This window comes from Pseudopipra pipra, chromosome 4 (genome assembly GCF_036250125.1).
Source record: "Pseudopipra pipra isolate bDixPip1 chromosome 4, bDixPip1.hap1, whole genome shotgun sequence".
Taxonomy (NCBI): Eukaryota; Metazoa; Chordata; class Aves; order Passeriformes; family Pipridae; genus Pseudopipra; species Pseudopipra pipra.
This window is the reverse complement of record NC_087552.1, coordinates 33,844,105-33,866,672: the sequence shown is the minus strand read 5'-3', so window position 1 is coordinate 33,866,672 and position 22,568 is coordinate 33,844,105. Positions and strand designations below refer to the sequence as shown.

Below are 22,568 nucleotides of genomic sequence, written 5' to 3'. Positions count from 1 at the left end.
CAAAGAGAAAGAGGGGTTATTTTGGTAAGAGAAGGTCAGTAGTTAGCATGTCTTCACAAGGCAAGTAGGTAGGATATCTTATCAGGTATTTTGTTCTAGGACAAAAGGCACATTCACTTTGATATATTCCTTCTTTTCATAAGGATGACCACTTCAAAAAAGTTAAATTAGTTCAGCTCTCCAAAGTCCAGGAGATGAAAGCAGGAAGTGCATGCAGCACCTCACATTATCAAATGTATAATCATCCAGCAGGCATACACAGCAATTAGAAACAGTAGCAGCAAACATCTTCAGGCTATTGTCTCATGTTCTTCGAGTTGAATGAAAGCCTAAGTATTAGAAATGAGATCTGGTAAAACCTGTTTTGTTAATTAACAAAATAATGATGAAAAAAATAGACTCAGGCTTGTAGGTAGCCTACCATGCATTTTTTCTGATTGTCTGGAGCAAGATTTTTAATGATTTTTTTAATAGCTAATACCAAGTCTTAATCATGGAAGATGAAGAGGCATTTTAAAAAATGTGCTACATGGTAGTAGAGTAAAATAATTGACACCAGTGGAGGAAAGGCAAAAGCTTTTTGGCAGTAGTTTGATCTATTTGTTTCAAACAAATTTTCACTCAAATCATTTTAATCATACCACTTCTGATTCTGGCCAAAAGGGAAGCATTCTTATATTTTCCATTACAGGTAGCTCTAATGCAAAAAGCCTATGAGCACTGCCTCAGTGGTTCAGGGGAGCATGCAGCTGATTCACAAAGCAGCAGTTCAATATATTTCAATTCCAGTATTTGTATAAAGGAATACGGATTATTTATATTTTCAAGTTATGAGGCAGCATGTAAGAAAGAATGAAACATGATTTTAAAAGAGGGATTGTTTACATAATATTATCTGCTCCTCATTAATATCAGCCAAGAATCAAAAGACATTTCTCCCCACAAGCTTGGTACATGAACCCCTTTTGTTGAAAACTTCCACAAGTCTTTTGTTTTCAATGTTAGCTTCCTCTGCAGTTTTTCCTCATTGACTAAACAGAAAAAAAAAAGTCAAGTTACTTTTAAAAATAGAAGAGTAGTTTAAAATGAGTTTCAAGGTGTAGGTAAAACTTTTGGCATATTGCTGAAATGCAGCAGTTGCAATCATCACTTCCCTCTCATCAGGGCATACTGCAAAGCTCTCTGCAGCACTGTCACCAGTCAGAAGTGCCAGAAGGAAGATATCAGCACTTGCCTTTCATCTGGTCTCAAGTTGTGTTTTGTTTTGTGTTGTACCAAAAAAACCCAAAAATACTTATTCATCTGAACATCTAAAGAATCATGCACTCCTAAAGGAAACTTCAAACATACTGCATTATGCTCATCTCTGGCTGGTATTAGTGCATCACTACATATGGTTTCTGTCCAAATTAAAATCAATAGAAACACTACAATTAAAAAGTCACACTTCTCCCCCTAGAGTTTAGTAGAACACTTAACTGCCATGCACCAGTGCTCTGATCTAGCAGAGTTGCACAATCCACCAGAAGGATCAAAGTGTCTCTAACATGGATTATAGAAAATTTATCAACTACTAGCACTGTCACTTCACTGTTCCTTTTTGTAAGAAAAAGCAAATAAAAACCTGAAAATCATTCCACCGCCAGACCCCTCCCAAACCATACAAGCCATAAAGAAATTGCATACACAAATCCCAAGGCAATTTCCTAAAGAACATTTCGGTTGCAGAATCAACTATTCAGTTTAAAAATGCCAGAATTTAAGGTGTGACTGCGATAGTGTTAGGTTATAATTTCAACCAAAATTGCATATTTTTCGACACCCAGAAGAATCCAAAGACAACACTGAAAAACATACCCACACATTTTGCCTAGCATTTGACTTCAAGAACTCAGTGTAATCAATACTACTAATTTTATCCAAAACAGTGCCAAGTAATACTACTTACAGCTGTTAGTATTTAGCTCTATCTTTCTCTTCCATCTGCTGGCAGTGTCATTACACAGGATTCCTACAAAGTTTCTCAAGGCTATCTGCTGAAGGACAGATCAATTCTGCTAACTGCAAAAGCGGTGAGCACTGAAAAAAACCGACTCAATCTCCCCTCACCTACAATCGTGCATTAAAAACTGTATTACAATTACTGCTGTCAGACTTCTGAGTAATTTTGTTGTAATAGCAGAGCCAGTGTTACTGATTTGCTCTGATGAACTCCACAACAAATGAGGACAGAAAAGGATGCTGTGGGACAGGGAGTAAGCAATATGATGAAGTAATGTCCTCTGCTGCGACCCACCCGTTCTCCGAGGTGTCTAATCCCATTAATCCTATGGAGACATCAGCAAGTCTACCCAAGACAGCACTTGCTGACAGGGGTGGCTAAAATATGCGCAAAATAGAAGGGTCAGATAAGCACACAGAGGCACAATTATTTGGAGAGCAGAGAGAAGAGGCATCCACTGCATGGGGTTGAATAGAAAGCGCAAGAATAGAAAGTTGTATGCCAGAACCAGGCTTGGGTAAATAGACACTTCAACAACTTAAAGAAGTGTAGAAATCATACAAACAAAAAAATAAGAACCAAATTTAAGAGTCCTAAACATAAACACATGAGGACCATGCTAAAATTGCCTAAAAAATTTGAGTTTTGGCACATGTATTTTCAAGTAGTTAACTTAAATTTGTTCTATTAAATGTAAATTACAGCTAAACCAGCATCCACTATAGAACTGTAGCATGGATTCTTTTCAATACGTTGTAACAACGCTGCATTATTTCAGGCATCAGTTCATTGATATAGCAACACGGTATACAAAACTCTGCATCTGCTATCTGAGCTAAACCATTTTCATTAGCTTCAGTCTGCAGTAAGGAAATACTTACGAAGTCAGCTGGGACGTTGAGTTTGTAAAGCTGTAAAATAGACTGCAATAAACTGGATACTTGACTTGAAACCAAAACATCCTTGCCTAACTTCATACTGTCCATCATCTTTCTCTGGCTTGTAGCTACTTGTACATTCCATTTATCTGTGTCTGCAATAATGCAGACAGCTTCTGCTATGGGCTCATCTAGCACTGGATGCTGCAACAGAAACAAAATACAATTATGTGACACTTCCATATACATTTCCACAGCTCAGTTTGAAGTTCTATTTTCATTCACACTGAGGTAGGGACTAAGAAAGTGATTCAATGTCCAACAGGGAACAAAAGGCATCTTGAAAGACAAGGAATACCAACTTCAGTGACAGACTGTATATTCAGCAACTTTGGATCAGGTCTTAACTGCCAATTTGATAGAGGCATTTAGTTTTAATTAATGCTTCAAAATCACTACTCCATTTTATTTTTCTTCGCATATTCCACCTACCCTGAAAACAAATTTCTTTCAAAATTAAGAGAGTAATAATTACACTAATCCATTGACGGTGAAAGTATGTTCAATGTTTCAGAGATATGTGAGAGATTTTACTATGCAGAATCAAGGGCAGGTTATCACAGAATAGTTAGGGTTTGAAGGAACCTCTGGAGACCACCTAGGCCAACTCCCCGACCAAGGCAGGGTCACCTAGAGCAGGTGACACAGGAACACGTCCGAGTGGGTTTTGATTGCCTTCGGAGAGGGAGAATCCAGAACATCTCCAGGCAGCCTGTTCCAGTGCTCTGCCACCTTCAGTGTAAAGAAGTTCTTCCTCATGTTGAGGTGGACCTTCTTGCGTTTTAGTTTATGGCCATTACTCCTTGTCCTGTCACTGGGCACCACCGAAAAGAGTCTGGCACCACTCCTGACCCACCTTTGAGATATTTACATGCATTAATGAGATTCCCTGTCTTCTCCTCTCTAGACTAAACAGGCCCAGCTACTGCAGTTTCTCCTCATAAGAGAGATGTTCCAGACCCCTAATCATCTCTGAAGGCCTTCACTGGATCCTCTCCTGTAGCTCCTTTTTTTTGAACTGGGGAGACCAAAACTGAACACAATACCTGAGATGTGGCCTCACTAGGACCGAGTAGAGGGGCAGGATCACCTCCCTTGACCTGCTGGCCACACTCTTTGATGCATACCATGATACCATTGGCCCTCCTGGCTGCAAGGGCATACTGCTGGCTCATAGTCAACTTGTCATCCACCAGTGAAGAGACACAGCATCATATAAGACCAATCTGATGCTGTTTCAAGAAGTTAGTTACATACACAGACATAACTGTTTTGGATATTACATGCAGTCATGCCAGCAGGATGATTCTTAATTGCTACAGAGGAGCTGCAGACAACTACTAGATAAGCATTTTAAATTGCATATTGAGGTCAGACAGTTATTTCAGTGAAAGGTTAGTTATAAATTCTATAGTTTGGGAGTACCTACAGTAGAGTAAGAACATGGCAAAGTTCTTATCCACAGACAATTACTTTCTATAGTCAGTCATTTCTATTACAGCCTAGTATCATACAGGCCTCAACAAGACTTTATCTCCCTTGCAACACATGCCACTAAAGTGGCAGAATATGATGTTTCAACTTGCGTATCATTTTTCTGAAATACAGATAATTCTGTCTGCTGTTGTGACTGAAAAGAGAAGCAGCTTGAAAGTTTTTTTCTTGTCACTTCAAGTTGCAAACAATCTTCCTTGTGTTTATCTTTGAAGAGAAGCCTTAAGAGAGTATAAAGGAAAGCACACAATTCTTGTGTGAACAGGCTTTGCATATAATGAATTACGGACTTACATCTTTCAAGAAGGAAGACATGGCAGGTGTGGCTGTTCAGAAGAGGTAAGTAAAAAAGAAACCTATTGAAATAATCTGCTTCTGCTGATCTCAGTAATATCACAACTCCAGCTATGACTCAGAACAGTACTTTAACTCACGTGCATCGCATGAAGTAGATCTGCTAGTAGACACTGCTTGAGTTTTTCATCATTACTTATTCCGTGCAGCACTAGATCAGGTATATATGTATGACAGTAACCACCCAGAAGTGATCTTCCAAAGTTTTTCACACATTGACTGCTGATGGTATTTGACCTGAAATACAGAAATGCAAAGCAGGTAAGATTCTTGCTCCACAAACTGCATTCAGATTTTACAGGAACACGAAGTTAGGTTTATCAACAACTGTACTCAAAGTACATGTAAATGTTCACACCAGTAAACATTTACTGGTGCTCTTCGAAACAAGAATTTTAAAAGCTTAAATTTAACAATGTACTGATTCCTTCAAATTCAAAAATAAGCAAATTTACATGCATTAGAGCTTGTGGTATGTATGAGCTCCCTGTTCTGCACCTAAAAAATTTGCTACATTTGAATTTTCTCCAATTCTCATGCTTAAGGTCTAGAAACCTATCTTAAGCATCAAGTTCCACGTGCACTTATAATGCCCAAAAGTTTTCAAATAGGATGTCTATATTTATTCCAAATCTGTCTTTGACTTGTCAGTTATGTCAAATCTAAACAATTATCTGTTTAAGCAAAGCTTTCCTTGTCCTGAGATGTTCTCTCTACATGTCTACATTAAACGTTACAGGCAGTTTTTATATAAAAAGTCTGACCACTTTTTGTTAGACATTTGAACTATACCTTTGTCACAAAACTTCTTTAAACCTGCTGTCCCTGTTTTCTTTTTGCCCAATCTGTTTACAAGATTTCTAACCACATCAGTGTCTGTTACTGATTTGTTTGCAAGGAACTTAGTCAAGACTCCAGAAGATTTCAGACTTGAAACTCTGAAAAACTCTAAAGTAACAAGAGCTTTGAACTTAATTTAGTTCTAAATTAAATCGGACTACTTTACCTTGGTAAAGGAAGTTCCACTTCCGCAAATTCTTCAAGTCGTTTGCTGACATTATCACAATGCACTTCATCAGGGATACAACAGTCACCTTCTTCATCACTGGCTCCAAGAGCACTGTCTGAACTCTCATTCCTTGGAATGTCCCCTTCAACTCTGAAGGAGGTTTTCCTTCCAGCATCCCCATAGGGGACATCTTTAGCACCTACTTTAGGGGAATCCTGTTTGACAGCAGAATCTGCTTCTACGCAGTCAGAGGAATAGTTCTGTAAGTTGCCAGAGCATAAAGTTCTATTTTCTTTATTGTTTGGCAATTTTACAGTTTCTATGTTATCCGTGGGCAAAAGCAGTTCACTTGATATGGCATTCTTTAAATTCATTTCAGTTCCTTTACTTTCCATATGTTGGTTAAGTGTACTCTCCTTCTCCTCACATGGTGGGATTTGGGCATAACAAACATTATGTTTACTGAAGGGTATAAAGGCAGCTTCACAACTGTCTTCTTGATTCTGAGAAGCATCCATAGCCAGACTTGTGGAACTTGAGGCACAATGTATCACCTCTGTATTTTTTCTGAATGCCTTCAGATTTTCTTCCATTTCTCTTCTACAAGTTTCTAAGTCTGACTCTGGTGATGCAGAACTTCCAATCTGAAAGGTGACCTTTTCTAAGTGGGAACTCCTCTGGCCAGACCTTTCAGGACAAGGTAAGGCAGATGACCTACTAGCAAACTGATTTTCTGCTTTTCTCTCATTCTGGTTCTTGTTCTTCTTTACATCCATTAAATCCTCTAATTTAGATAACTCTTCAGAGTGATAGGATACTATGCCTGTGTCAGCGACGGTTCTTTTCCTACCATCAGCTGCTCCTTTACAGAAACTGCTAGTTAGACAGTCCACAGATGCTTCGGAGCTATGACTGGCCTTTCCTATTGCTTCCTTCTTTTCTTTTGAAGAGATCGGGACAGCATGAGTGCTTTCTGGGTCATGCACCCACTCTACAGTACTGTTGTTCTTACTTCCATCATTCTTTGGAGGTAGGATTGGAGGCACAAGAGCAGGTTCATTTTTAACAGTGACAACCACATAATCAGACTCCTCTACCTCTCCCTTTTCTAGTGCAGTTGTTATCTTACTTCCATTTAGCACTTGTTCTCCTTCTCCAGCCGTCTCGCTCCACGTCAGCTGATTTTCCTGCAGCTCAGAGCACCGAATGAAGTAAGTCAGAACATAGAGCAAGCGCTGCACCAACTCCTTGCGTTTTCCAACAATAACAGTTCGAGTTAATCTAACCGGAGAGCCTATGGCACCGTAGAGATCACCTACACAGGAAAGCAAAAATTTCATTTTAACATAACCTTCACTGGTCAAATTCAATACATTTTGAAACAGCATTTACTATGGACACAAATCAGACAATTAATTTCTTTCACAGTAAATTCATAAAAGTTTAAAAGAATAAGGAAAGACAAAAAAGTCCCCTACTACTTCTTACACCTGGCTTTTGTCTGGAAGTATTTTGGTGGTTTTTGTGAGGAATTAGCTGCTATTGCTCATTTTCTTTCTGTTCAAAGCCACTAAGTTTTTTATTCACACAATGCTTACAAGGTATTATCACTTAGAAACTGACACGAGAGGGGGTGAAAAGGAAAGTAGACCCAGAAAAACTCCAAAGCAAGTTGTACTATTTTCTATTTTTCTACTTATTTTCTTTCACATCAAAGTGACTTTTTTTCTGTTAAACACAGACATTTTTACAGAGAAAATCTAAATTACATTTTTCAGGACTAAGAAATCAAAAAAAGGATTAAATATTAGCTTAATAAATAAGGTCCAGAAAAAAGAGGCCTTATTGAGCAAGGCTTGTGATATGGACTTGGAGTCGACCTCACTAATGTGAGCATTTATCTGTGGCAGGGGGCAGTGGAGAACTAGAAAATTTTACTACCTAAAGTACAACTGTAATATGAAAGGTAGGCACTACAACATAATCTGAGTCCCCCCCTACTCATTTACTAGATTGTTTATCCTGAAGAACTGCTTTTTTAACAGAAGTAAGGTCATACATATCCTACTTTCAACATATTTGTTTGGGAGAGTGGTAGCTATCTTCCAGTTGCTTATAATCATCTATCAGCTACAGAGTTTCTACTCCAAAGTTCTGGGAAAGTAAATATAGCTAGCCAATAAGGGAATGTTCACATGCTCTCTCAAAGATGGACCAACTCAAGAAGTGTTTATTACCAGGTTGAGTTAACCCTGTTGTCTTCACCTGACACCCATTAGAAAATACCAGCTAAATTGTCTTTGCTTTACCAAACTGTGACTGATCTCACCAGCACACAGCAGATAGCCAGCAAAAGCTCAGTTTTTTTCAGCCACCTTAATTGTTGAAAGCAGACTTCTCTGCCTTGAGACTTTATCAGCTACCTGCTAATCTACTGGATTGCTTTAGGTGCTAAATCTTTACTCTGAGCAGCTCGAACTCTGTTCTGGATGGAGTTTGCCATCAGGATTTTGTATGACACCTCAAGAAGCAACATTATATTAAAGTTATAATCAGAGCTTCAGAAAAGTTTCTACCAGAGGCAAGGCGGTCTCTGGCTTCAATATGAGGACACTAACACAGCAAAAAACCTCCAAGCATATTTATGCTCAGCCTCCTCCTCACTATACAGAACATAAAAGGAATAAGGCTTCTGACTCCATTCCTACAAAACAAGGATCAATGAGACAGTAATTCCATGGCTCTCACTGTCTCCCCTGCCAAGATCTGCCATTTCTCATGATTCCAGTGATGCACTGGAGAGGTTGCTGTGTAGTGGCATCGGTGGTGCCATCTTTCCTCAATTAGGAACAACATTGTGACCAACCTCATAGCCTAACATGCCAGCAAATTCATTTCTCAGTAACAAAAAGCGGGCCTCAAACTGCTCAATTAACCTCGAAGCCTGGTAGGCCACAAGAACAAGCAATTTGGAAAGGAAACAGGAAGATATTGCTTTACTTTAGAGTTGAGCACAGTTGCTATGGAAATCAGATTCAGACTTCATGTTAATTTGCACAATTGCTTTTTATATAAACCATTACTAATAAGACAGCATAAAAAGTCAAAATTGTGATCTTCAAAACATACTAATACTTGTTCTTAACACTATTATATTGAAGCTGATGCTTAAGAGACAGTATGTCTTCCTGACAATGGGATTTACAGTTTTATCAGTATGTAACTGTAATTGATACATAATATGTAATGACAATAGAGGTCTGAAGGTGGAAAGACAAGTGGAAAATATCTTCCTTAATAAAACGTCATTTCCATTTTAAATACTAGACACACGACTTTTTAGTTTTCCTCCCTCTTCCTAAAGAAGGAGACCAGTAGAGGGCAACATCTTACTTTCGTGATCAGTTTTTGCAACCACTTAATAATGGTTTTTTGGGCTTTATAAAAATGAAACAAAACCAGAAAGCATTTTGAGTTCAGGCACCAAGAACTTGTCAGGGCAGAAAAAGCCCAGATTCTTGACTAGTCACCAGTGGTCGCTCCTGGGAGCGACCATAAGCTCAGCAGCAGCTCTTATGCTTCCAGTCCAGCTCGTTTTTATAACTCCAGGCCTGGCTCCATCCTCAACACCATGAACACACTTCTAATTTCTCCTTCCGTCTAAACTCTGCACAATGTTTAAAAGACATCCTAAGCCAGGAAACAATTCTACTACAACTATATGGCCAAGGCAGCAATTATTAGTTTCATAACAGTTGCTGAGAATAACGAGTATAATTGAAACAATTAGCAAGAAACACAACCAGTAGCACAGTGTAAAAGTCACATTATTGCTTTAGTGTGCACATGTGTTATCCTACATAGCAATACAGTGTATCAGTTAAAGTGAAGGCTGACCTGATATCACTCACATCTCCTGCCAAGAAGGAGGACTTTTCCAGGATTTACCACTGGCAGAATTATTCTCTCAGCTTTCACTCACCTACTCATCTGACATCAGTTGTTTAGTCCTCTGTATCGAGACAACTTATAAGCTATAAATTATTTGTCAGAGAATAGCTTGAGGCATGGGGCATAATAAAAAAATCTTGGACCAAACCCACTCATGTAACTGTGAATGGAGGTATTGTCACTTGCCAGACTTCTGATTTGTTGTCTTGCTGTCTATCCTACTCTGTGAGAGAGAGATAAAATGAAGTAGAACCAGGGCAGCTGCAACTACAAAGGGCCTCCAAGGCCAGATAATTCCCCTCAATCCAGTCTATTCCCTCTTGTTTTTTCCCAAACTGCTCAGACTGTTCACAGCAGTTGCACCGTCTTAATACTTCTATACCAAATTACTTAACCAGACAGTGTAAAAGAGGATGACAACAAAAAATAAAGAATAAAAAGCAGGCTATGCAAACAGGCCTCCAAACACTCTGATTAACCAGGCAAAATGTGACCTGGATCACGAGTGGCTCCTATCTAAAAGGAGCAGATGCAGGAAGGTGATAGTTGTAGAGAAGTCTGAAGCTTTCCATTTCCTACTGACCAAGCTGTGCCCAGAGAGGGTTATACGGGTGGGATTTTGCCAGCATGTTCACAGACTGTGATGTGCGCTTCTCAGAGAAGGCCTTGATGGGAGGATGGTCAACTGGCATTACTGTTGGGACCCAAGCCAGATGATATGTCAGCACTGCGGTCAACAAAGCAGCAAAGAACCTAGGAAAAAAAGAATATGTCCAAAGTAACACCAACAAAAGAATATCCCATTAAGTGCTTTGACATACCCACATGCACTGTGAAGAACACAAGTTTTTTTTAAGAAAAAAGCATTGGGAGAAGCTTACTGATTTTTGTTGATCTGTTCTATCAGAAACGTAAATTCTTTAAGAAAACGCTGGCATAGCTGGTTCTTTTCCAGGGTACTGGACATCATATTAAGCCACACAGGCTCTGCAATCCTTGGAACAGAATACAGGTTCCAGATGGTAACTCTGCTCAAAGAAAATTCCCAAAAAGTAAGTGTTAACATGCACATTTCAATCTTGCAAATAATTACAAGTAGCCCCTTTCCTCTTCTATTGTCCACTGATTTTTATTTATTTTTGCAAGATTGAGGAGACTAAACAAACTGGAAGAGCTTTTACTAGTGTCCAGAACACTATTCTGTTTAATTCAGAGTATCGGTAGTCTAGTGTCTTCACATGAATTACATATTTGGCTTCCCTTTCTTGCATTACTGTGCGTACTTGATTCAGAGAAACCATACAGAAATAATTTTGAGGGGAAAAAGAACCCATTCTATTCATTGCAGGGATTTGATTCTACATCCCAGATATTACAGAAACTCCATCCCACTAAAGCCTTCTCTCTCTCTTTAGCCAACTTTCTTAGCCTCTGACCATTCCTTCCTTTCTTAGGTACAGAAAAGAGAGCCTTTGATCGCATCTTTCTTGCCAGTTACATTGTTCAGCATCTATGGCTAGGAACAGGAAACTCCTCTGTCTGAATACAACATCAATCCACCTGACTATACAGGTATTAGCAGAAGTCAACTCTTGATGAGATCTTATAGAATTTAACCGACAGTTCCAGGAACACATGATTGCAACAGAACTACTTTTACTCTCATTAGGAAAATGGCTGAGCTGGTTTTGCTAAAGTTTTTTAAAAGCATTTACCCAATACCCAATGCAGAAAATTCATTCACATTAATTTCAAGACTGTCTAAAATACAAGACCTTGCATTCAGTTGCTTATAACTGCAAGTGACAAATATCTTTTGAGGGGCATGAAAAGAGCTTTCCTTGTAATTCAGAATTCCATCAACTCACCTGAATTCTCCCAGGGCATCCATGACACGGCTGATATAAACCTGCACTCTCTGGCTGGATTCTGCTATTTTTCTACATGAGATCATGGCCTTGATTAAGAGTTAAAGACACAAAACAGCTTCTTAAAGGATTCGCATTCTTCATCTTTTTAAGCCTCATTAACATGTCAAAACAACTAAGTTCTAGCCCCAGTCCTATACAGCCACTCATGACAGCAACAGCTGCCAACCTCCCTCCACCTCGTGAGGGACCAATCCCTAATACTGGGCAAGGGGAGAGAAGAGGACATTTCTGAGAGACCGAGAGGAAGACAGCAACAAATATTTTGTGTCTCTCTTTTAGAAACTGCATGAAAGGATAGAATATCATCATTTCCACAGTCTCCAGGGAGTCAAAAACCTCATAGTGATACATGGTGAAAAAGAAAGAAAAGCCACCCATAGCATAAAACTCTCCATTCTAATTCTGTCTGGAAAAGAAACCACACCCCTTTCAGCAAATGTTGAATTCCTACACTGGGCTCAGGCTCAAGACTGCATGTGTAAGGAGGGAGGCAAGCTTGAAACCACGCACCTTCTCCCACTCTTCATCTATCAGATTCTAGAATACTTCATTCTGATTGACACTTATTTTTCCACACTATGCCAAATTAGTATTCTGTACCTTTTCTATTGCATATTTCAGCTTGTTCATGTGAGATTCAAAAAGAGGAAAGTGAGAAAAAAAGAAATCCTGGAAGTTTCTCTGTGCTTCTTCTTTTTCAGGCAGAGAAAAGATTATGCTGATTGCAATTTTTTTCCTCCGAACCATTGCAGGATTGGAGCTGCAGTTTTCATCAGCCATACTAAACATTTCTTCAGTGGACCTGTAAGGCAGATTTGTTAGGACAGTTACTTACACACTGAGAGATAATTCATTTTCTATCCATACCTCTCTATATACTACAAGGTCTCCTTTGACTGACTATATAAGGCTTTGCTATCACAGTCTCTGAACAGAGGATACTCAGCATTTCGATGCACAAGACCCATTCTTGTTCAAATAGGAGGAAGACAATCCCCAGAGAGGCCTGGTGTGAACAGTTTTCCTCTGAAACAGAGATACTACAAATTCCCTCCTGGATTTATCTTTGAGGGAGATAAAGAAAAGGGAATGGAGATACCTCACACAAAATCATTACCAAAAAAGGTTAAAGGTAACTCCAGAGCTCTGAACTGCATCTACCACTCAAGCTCCTATCTAGGTGCTGAGCAGTATGCCCATGATGCTCTTGAATCTGTACTGTTCCTCATGAGAGAAGTTGGGAAACATGCTACCTATACTGTTCTGGCATCTTAAGATGGATGTTTGCACTTAACGATGCAAAATAAAACTTTCTATTTTAACTGAAGACAGAGTGTCATCATTCACTAACTACTGTGGAAACACAAATTTAATGCCTACCAATACATATGTACCCAGCTTAAAGTTGGGTAGGCTTCAGCTTAAATTATTTGTTTTCTGATTAAAATCTTTAAAACAAAAAGAAAAAAAACCAGACAAACCCAACAACAACAAAAAAAACCAAACAAAAAACCAAACAAAACAAACAAATGAACAAAAAACCAGTGGCTATTTTACAACCATTATTATTTCCTTAAATTCTGTTTATTTCCTTGACAGTTCTGCCACATTCCCTTCAACAACCATGTCTCTCTCCAATATTACACCTGTGTTACTACTAGGATCAATACCGCTCAATATTTTGATTATCAGCCTGGCCTGTGGATCAAAACACACCTTCAGTGAGTTTGCAGATGATGTCAGATAGAGGAAAAAGGGTCAATAAACTGGAGGGCACTGTCCAGAGAGGCTGTGGAATCTCCATTCTTGGAGATTTTCAAAGACTCAAATAGACAAGATCCACTGCCACCTGATATAAATTCCAAGCACAGGCAACTGATTTTGATGATATCCACAAGTCTTAGCCCACCATAAGTTTCACTGTGATTATACAAAACCCTGTTCTTCCATAAATACTTGCATTGCAATGCTAGATATTGATACTGCTGGTTTTACAATATTATTATTTTTACTTGCTTGAAGCATCCTGATCAATTTCATCTATATACACAAACAAGTAAAACAGTATGGACAGAATATCTTTTGGTAGGAACTTTAACTGAAAAATGGGTTTTAATCTACTGAGAAATTATGGGGGGGGGACAGGGTAAGAAAGACAAGAAAGCCACGAAGACATTCAGAGCAACAGCTCATGTGGAAATAGCTTGATTATGGAGTTTCTTCATAAGTTAAGACTGCAATACCAGTGAGTGGTAATTAAAAGCTTGAAATCTTTTCATATCAGAATTACCTTGAAATGGAGTCTGTGGTATTTATAGACCACTATGAAGCAATTAACAAAAGGAAAGACTCAGAGCTAAGCATTCATTCTACGTCCATTCTAAAAATAAGTGGTTTATAGTTTAATTGGTTTTACAAACTTAAATATATAAAAGTTTCTCATCACAGAGGTATGAGTCCATGAATACAGGAAAAAACACACAATAAAACCCCAGCAAAAAACAGCTTGTGGGAAAACAGAGTTCAAGACAAAAACATAACCTCATTTGAACTTCAGGAACTTGCATGCAGAGACAGAAATTCCCAAGGAAGTCGGGAAAGGGTGGACAGTCAGCATCTATAAAACATCACAAGCTTTTGTACTGCTTCCCAGGAACAGAAATTGAAGAACTTAAGTCTGTGAGAAAAGCCTTTTCAACAAAGCTACTTAATCTAGTTTGCTTGCCAATTGACTATGAGGAGTTCCAGGAGGCATCTCATTTTCTTTGAGCTATTAGCCTAAAACATCAGTGACAGTGATTGTAGAATCTTGGCTGTGCAAAATGGAAGTGCAAACTGTGGCACTGAAGTATTCAACCAGAAGCCTACTGTTTCTTTAGCAAGTAATCAGAAAACAAGTATCTGAAGAGGCTTTTTGGTTTAGAAAAAAAATCACTGTCTAGAGCTACTCCTCAATTGGGAAAATAATGTCCTGTTTCCAATATCTTTCCCCAGCACAAGTTCTCCAGTGTGGAAGAAAAAAACCTACTCCCTACACTGAACAAGCAGCCCAAAGAGGTTACTTTCCTCTAAACAATTTGTAACTTTCAGACATTTTGAGGAAGTTTAGATTTGTGAAACTTTGGCTATTCCTTAAACTGGGCTCAAATTGTCCCATCTACCCTAAATGTTTTAATTTTTTTACATGGACTGCTCTCAGGCTTATTTCTTTAGGCAAGTAGACTAAAAAGTACTTCAATTTACTGTAAGCAAAATGTTTACTAGCTTGATCTCAAATGCAAGTGTGATTTAGGAAGCATGACTGCTATATTAGCATCATGGCACGATTCTTCATGTTAAAAATGATTCACTAAGAATATCCAGGAAAAAGCTGCAAGTGTTGACACTACGGAAAAAAGTCTTTTAAAAAAGAGTTTCATTTTAATTTTCAGTGACTACATACTTTAATTGGCAGATTTTAAGCTTCCCTTAACTGAAAACAGTGAAAAGGGAGAGGCCGAAGAGCAGGAATTTCTTGTGGCTCTCCACTAATTCCATGCTGTCTCTGGATACAGGTAGATGAGCAGAGTGAGAAGATAGTCAAGAACCATTTGATATTTTGCAACTGACAAGGGAAGAATTTGCTTATTAGCTATGCAAAGTCTGCTGCATTCCATGCTTTGTTATGCCACTGAGCTACAAGAGCTAGTAAAATTCCAAAACAGAAGCCTAGCCTTTTCATTACAGCTTTTTTTTTCTTCCTGTTTTGGCAGAAGTCACATCAGGAACATCCTGTACCAGCCAAGAGAGTCGTCACAGGCTATTACTCCAAAATTTCAGTAACTGCTCACTAGTCAGACTTCATTATAGTATAATGTAATTATGGCAGCAGTGCCGTTACAGTCTCTTTCATCTCAACAGGATGCTCTGCTCATTCAGAAACAGTTTAGTATGTTTTTCAGACTATGGCTTGAGACACAGACTATATACTAATAAAAATAAGTATATTTCAAATTGGACTTTGAAGTTCATATTCACCCAAAACTTAATCTTTCTTTAAATTGGTAATCTTATGTAACATGCAGAGGAGATAGACTAAGTCGAAAGCATTTAATAATAGGATTTGTCCTTTTAAAGAAAAGAGGTTTAAGCTCTATTTATCTTAAACTACCGCCAAACAGCTTTTGTAAAAAGAAAGGTGTGGCACTCACCACCTTGGAATAATTCCATTCTCTAAACTGGTTGTCTGACTTCGGAGCCAGCGACGTTGGTAGCTGCTAGAAGATGATGATGAAGAGCTTGGAGATGGAAAAGGAGTAACCAGAAGACTGCTCAGAGATGCTATGAAGAAAGCAGGAAACCCCACAGATAATGAATTACAAAGAGTGCTGGTTAAATATTTTTCTTCATACTTTAACTGGGAACAATTTCTCACAAATATTGCTCTTGCTTGCTGATCTTTTTCACACAACTCACTTGCAACAGGAGAGACAATTATTTTAAATAAATCTCGCTGTCTGAGGACATTATTTTGTTATAAAGTCAGAGATCTTCCCTACTAGAACACACTAAAATTTATCTTATTGTCATTAAAAGCAATCTGCCCCAAGAGGTGTTGCCCTTCTATTATAATGGACAGGACTTCTAGTCTTCTGACACCCTTTTCTTATTCAATGCAAGAAAAAGCTTCTCTTCACTTGCTCTAGTAAAGGCTCAAACCAGTTCTTCCTCCAAATGAGAAATTGGTTAAGGACCCAGAACATGGCAGCTGTAAACAAAGAATAGAATTACAAATATTCTTGCATTAAGGCTTGGGGCAAATGCAGAAGGAAAACCATCTAGCAGATCAAAACCATTGTGGTTTACAGGTCATAAGGTGCCTATCTTTCAGGTGAATCACTGCACTGAAGAATTGTAACATAATTACAAAAGCATGCAAACAAGAGACAGCAGATACCTGACCGAGCAATGCCGCTGTCTCTGTCCTCATTTTGTCCTCTGCTAGGCATATCGACAGGTGTGCTGTGTGCTAAAACAAACAGACAGATCAATAGAAAATATTACATAACTTGTCATACTGTTTGTCAGCATTTAAAAAAATGTTTACGTTTAAAGGTCATACAGGAAAAGTATTACATCCTTTACTCTTACTGCAAATCAGCAGTATGGTGTGAACAGAGGCGGCAGCAAACAGTATACCTATACTGAGTATCATGTTACTAGAGGAAGGTTATTTGCCCCAATGCAAATGTAAAAACATCTCTAAGGAGCTTAAGAATACAAATACATTATTTGCATTATCAGAAATCAGATATGCTTTGAAAGTGAGGGCTCATGGTAAGCTCACCTGTCACTCTTGACAAATTTTTTTGAGTGTGGAAAATTGTCATTTAACACAGGTTAACTTCATAGTGAAATAGTCAAATACAAGGTCCATTAAAAGCTTCTGTTTCGCTCCCCAAGTAGAGATTTACTGTCCTCAAAGCCTCACAGTAAGAAACATTCAGCCTATGTCACGTTACATTGAAGTGTTAGTAGTGCAGAGTCACTCAAATCGTAGAGCATGCAAGATCTGCAAAGGCTGTGAAGAAACTGCATTGGTATTTCAGTTCGTATTTTTGCAGTTAAGAGAAGTAATTGGGCCTAAGATCTACCCACCTGCATGGGTCATCATTATGCCTGTAAAAGTAGACTTTATGCAGCTTAAAGTTTTGAGAATTAAAGAAATTGATATTGTTAAAGAAGAAAACCTTAGGACTTCCTAGATTTAGCTCAAAAATTAAATTTTGAATGTATGCCATCAAATTAAAAAAAAAGGTAGCAAGAGGCAAGAGAAGAAAAAGTTGTACACCAGCAAGACACCTGCACGCTAGCAAGAAACCAGCAATAAGCCAGGAAACATAAGTTCTCTAAGAAATATAAGGGCTAATTTATTATTAAAAACACTGCATAAAAATATATTTAAAATTAAACATAGTACTTAGAAAATAAATATGGACCAAAACCAATCAATTTAGCCATTTTTTTTTGAAGAAAGATTTTTTAAGTATATGCCAGATACTTCTGTTGTCACTATTTTAGCCCTCTGTTTCTAGAGAGGAATTATGTATGTCCTGCAAAGATACAGAAGGAACTGGATTTGTGTGTGCAAATGGATGGATCACACTGTGGCTGGCATTCCACACAAACCTGCAAAGAAAGAAGCACTGCGGATGAGCCGGAGGGGACCTCCTTCAGACACACCCTGCAGCAGTTTGCTGCTACACAGCTGTAACACACCTAGGAAACAAAAGCAATGTAGAAAAAAACACAAAAAAAACAAAACAAAAAAAAGGCAAAAAAAAAGTTAAAAAAAAATTACAAAAAAAAAAAGTAAAAAACACAAGGAGGTGATGTACTGGGGAAAAAAAAATCTTAAAACTTAACGAACAGATGGCCTTATGTTGTCAGAAAGACATAGAACCTGGAAATATTTACCTAAATTACTTCCACTGCGACAGGTTCCCAAACCATTCTGATTTGAGCTCAGTTTTCCCAGGCTGGGATCTTGGTTGATGTATTCAAAGCTATCTTGCAAGCTAAAACAGGGGGAAAAGCCAGTGTTCCTTAAGAATGCGATCAATAGGCATTGATATTAGCTTAAGAATAAGGTTCATTTTATAAATAAAGAAGGCTGAACACGAACTTTACAATCAAATTCAAGGACAAGTACGTTTCTGAAACTGGAATGAAACAGGCATTTATTCCTTATATACGCTTCCTCTTTAAATTATTAGAAGTTTCTTTATGTCACATTTGGGATTCAGTTTATTCACATTTGCCCATTTTGGGGACAAGGAAAAACAGAACAGATGAGAAACAGTGGATTTGTTGAAGGAAACAGAAGTGGAATATAAGGAAACAAAGCACTCTCAACAAACGTACCTTCCTCACATTTCTGATAGCAGGAAGATATAGAGGCTTTGATTGTTCAAAGCACCTAACCTCTCAACTTTACTGCATGCCCTGGACAAATTAAGAAGCAGAAATTTGCAGAGATTTTTCTTTATTAAAAGCTTGGGTAGCCTGACTAGGATCTATTAACAGAATCCGTCTCCACAGCTAATTCTTTTCTAGGACTACAAAAGGAGAAAGACAGACAGACAACTGCATTGGACACGGAAGGAAAAAAAAAAAAAAAGCTTCTTACTTATTGTTGCTTCCACTGAAGCTTCCTACCCTGGCTGAGAAGACTTTACTTATCATCAGCTGTGGGGGAGAGCTGAAAGGATAAACAGTCATTTCAGTGAATCATCAATTCCAAGTGCCTGACAAGAGAGTGCATCACAGAAAAGGACACTCACCGTATGTAGTGAATTTTCAAGGTGGAGCCTTTGTAACTCATTGCCACTGAGCCAAACATCATTTCTCCCAGCATATTGACATCAGAGGCTGGCCTGGTGTACTACACAGACAAGATGGGAAGAGCAAAGTCAAAAATAACTTGGCATATTATTTCAATTTAATATAGTGTCATAGTGCTACATTTTGAATGGAGAGTAAGATCAGTGTGGTTTTAACACACTGAATGCAAGGATAAAGCAAGGACAGCCAGAAGATGTATTCTGTTTTGCTCACTAGATGGGCATTATTACCCTTGTTCCAGGGGGACCTCCAAAGGCAAGAAAGAGGAAAAAAGATCTACTGCATTTCCAAAGAAATAGCTGTGTCCAGCAACATTCCCATATAGCAGTGTTTGATGAAACCTGCAGGTGTTAACAGGACTTGGATTCTGTGGTTTGGATCCCCAAACAAACTACTTCCTTGTCCAAATTAGTATATTCTCCTTCCCTGCCCTTATAGAAAGCTTCTTGGAAACATTTTTTATTGGAAAATAGTTTGTGATTATACTTAGAAAGGCAGTCTTCAGACCAATTGCTTATTTTGTTTCAAAGACTGATCACCAATAGCAAATATGAAGAGAAATTTGTTAATTCTGAGGGAAATCACTTACCTTCCAGTTAAATATATTTTTTCCCACCTTAATCTATACATGCTGCAAATTACATTTTTCTAGCTAAAATGCTAATGCTTTTAGTGAGAAACAGCCAGAGTACCTAAAAATTAGCTCTCTTAAAAAACAGACTAAAGGGACTCTTAATTTACTCTTTCAACAGCTTCTTCAGAACTAATCTGAAGCATAGGTAGACAAGAACAGAGAATAGTATAGTGGTTCTTATGACATTGACAAAATGTTATTAGATTTTAGATTAGATTTCACAGATCCTTCAAAAATAAGATCAAGATAGACCAAAAGGTAAAGATGCACCCACATGTTTTTATTCTACACCACTTCAAGGACAGGACAGATATTTCAAGGTTCAGATTAACTTATAATACAACAGAAGTGTAAGTCATTCAATGTATGTAAGTGAATGCTTTTATAAACTAACTTCTTCAGTAAAGTGAATAAATAAAAGCAACAAAAGTAATGAATATTACCTGATACTTCGGTATCTGTTCTTTGATATTCTGCATACAACTTATTGTGGGACTGTGGGAAGAAATATTGTTGTTCCCATTGCTTGCCTGGCAGTTCTTGGCACAAGTCTTTACGGAAGCCTCATCTGCCATTTTCTATGTCAAAACAGAACAATACGATAAAAACTATTAAAGTCAATATAAGAACTCCCATCTCTAAACGTACCATGGCATGAATTTTCTTAAAAACACAGGAAAACAAAAGAAATTAAAAACCACAAATTTATTTGGTCTTATATCAGTTTTAAAATATTTTATAAAATGCCAGCATCAGAGCAAGTGGAGAACTATCATCACATTTACAGTGGCAGATAGGTTTCATAGTATCACACACAGTCTGAGTAATTAGACAGTTTCATGGAAAGATCATTCCCGAGAGTTATGAATTACTCTTTGTAACATTTACCAAAGTTTATGTAAACAAAATCTCAGCTTATGGGTTGCTTACAAACCAATTCTTGTAATCATTTGCACAATTAATCACTCAAGTTGCACATAACTTTTGCTTCTCAAATGATTAACAGATTTCTTAAAGAGAAGAACAACCAACAGAAACAAGGCATGAATAATGCATCATTTGGTAGAACTAACAGGTTAAAGGCAAACAATGTATTTGAATATTAAATGTAAATAAGCTTTACTGTATTTCAGGAAAATGCATAAATGCACAGTATACCCACACCTTCTTGATTTCAGTTTAAACAAGACTCAGTTTGAGAGTAAGTCTGTTTCAATTTTAAACGAATCAAGTTTTAGGTTTGCTGTTTGATAATATATCAAACAAACGACCAGACACTCAAAATCACTTTTAACATCTATGTGTTTGCACTGCATTCTAAGTGCTTTAGCTGTTTTAAAAGGGTACCTAGTTTAGTGTCTAGCTAAAAAAGAGATTATAGTCTGTATCACGTGTTATGAGAGTGGCTATAATCTGTTTTATGTCAGTGTTGCAGGGAGTTTCTGATCGGATACATTTTAGTTAACTTTTAGCTTTAAGTATTCAAGTAAGTGGAATAGTTTGAATATTTAAATGAAGCCAGAAATATATTTCTTCTTCCCATGCTGTGTGTTTTAAACCAACTTAGAGATACAAAGTAATGACCTTGATTTTAGGTGGGGGGAGAGGGGGGAAGCAAGATTAACAGACCAGTCTGACCCATTTACCCTCTTAAGTAGATGATCAGACATCAGCTGATGATGCTCACCAGTCTTACTGATTCAGCACAATGGCATATTTACAGTGTGACTGAAACAGAGATTGTTGCTTTTTAAGCATCTTGATAAGTAATTTCTACAAGTCACGACTATTCTTATATAGCTTATACAGCTATATATATAGTTCTACAATAAACCATAGTAGTCTAATAAGATGAAGCTGTTAGTTCTAAAAAAACTTCAAAACAAAAATTTGAAATAATTCAATATAAAAGAGAAACATGGAGGTAGTAAGAAAAAAAAACAAGCAAAACTACAACAAAACAGGAAACATTATTGGTTTAGTTACCTTAAAATCACTTAAGTTTGCTGAAAGCATTACTCCACAATTTGTGTGCCTGGAGAGCAGCAAAAAGAACTTGCATCTTGACAGCATTTGCTCTTGCTTCTATGTGTGTCACCAAAACTTACATGGCCATGTATCACCATGTGTTATTCTTCACAATATGGCATAGTTAGCCAGGGGAGTTGTTTTAATTCATATAAAGACAACAACTTGACTAATCCAAAACACCAAAGGAAGAAAAGCACCTTCAGACATGTGGTAGACATTACTGGAACAAGGGGACTGCACAGCCAGGGCTAACAACAAAAAGCAAACCCAGTCAACATTAAAAAGGCTCAAGAAATACTCAGTTTAAAGGAGTATAGATTTCTTTGCCAGAAAAGCAAATCAGGTCTAAGTTGTTAAGTTTCAATAACGCATTTATATCATAAATACCAAATACCAGATATGTTCACAGGCTTTTTGGAATCTAACACACTCTTGTTGCAGCTATCACAGAATAGCAAAAGATAAAGCAAAGATCACAAGATTAACAAGTTGACACTGTCCTATTAGGACAACAGCAAAATTAACATTTCATACCTGAACCACAGTTTCATCAATTTTGCGGACTGCTTTGGAATCAAATAAGACCTGTCTGCCTCTCCTCTCACAGTCCTGGTAAACTATCAGGCGGATTTCATTCAAGTCAAACTCCGAAGAGGACCAGCTACGGATTAGAAACAGAAGATGTTAAAATAGTGTGTTTACTTTGCAGGTTCATTTAAGTGAAGAAACAGGTATTATGCAAATACAACTTTTACTCAGCATTTACAGGATCCAGGGTGCAATCATTTAACTCCAACCAAAAAGGAACTCCAAAGGAGTATCTAAACCCAGTGTCACTGCT

General features: G+C 37.8%; 1 protein-coding gene across 4 annotated transcripts in view; it reads right to left on the bottom strand.

Annotated features, from left to right (window-relative positions):
* FNIP2 (folliculin interacting protein 2) overlaps positions 1-22,568 on the bottom strand; it is a 50,240-nt gene that overhangs the window by 6,000 nt on the left and 21,672 nt on the right. For 2 of the 4 annotated variants that reach the window (XM_064652350.1, XM_064652349.1), the window contains exons 2-16: positions 22,262-22,388; positions 20,140-20,274; positions 19,002-19,102; positions 18,848-18,919; positions 18,136-18,236; positions 17,848-17,937; positions 16,616-16,687; positions 15,870-15,999; positions 12,280-12,481; positions 11,617-11,705; positions 10,630-10,776; positions 10,332-10,501; positions 5,795-7,112; positions 4,869-5,025; positions 2,884-3,084 (exon numbers count right to left, since the gene is read on the bottom strand). In XM_064652350.1, coding sequence (XP_064508420.1) covers positions 2,884-3,084; positions 4,869-5,025; positions 5,795-7,112; positions 10,332-10,501; positions 10,630-10,776; positions 11,617-11,705; positions 12,280-12,481; positions 15,870-15,999; positions 16,616-16,687; positions 17,848-17,937; positions 18,136-18,236; positions 18,848-18,919; positions 19,002-19,102; positions 20,140-20,274; positions 22,262-22,388 — 3,112 coding nt within the window. The remainder of the gene's footprint in view (positions 1-2,883; positions 3,085-4,868; positions 5,026-5,794; positions 7,113-10,331; positions 10,502-10,629; positions 10,777-11,616; positions 11,706-12,279; positions 12,482-15,869; positions 16,000-16,615; positions 16,688-17,847; positions 17,938-18,135; positions 18,237-18,847; positions 18,920-19,001; positions 19,103-20,139; positions 20,275-22,261; positions 22,389-22,568) is intronic. The other 2 variants (XM_064652352.1, XM_064652351.1) reach the window with 1 other exon arrangement.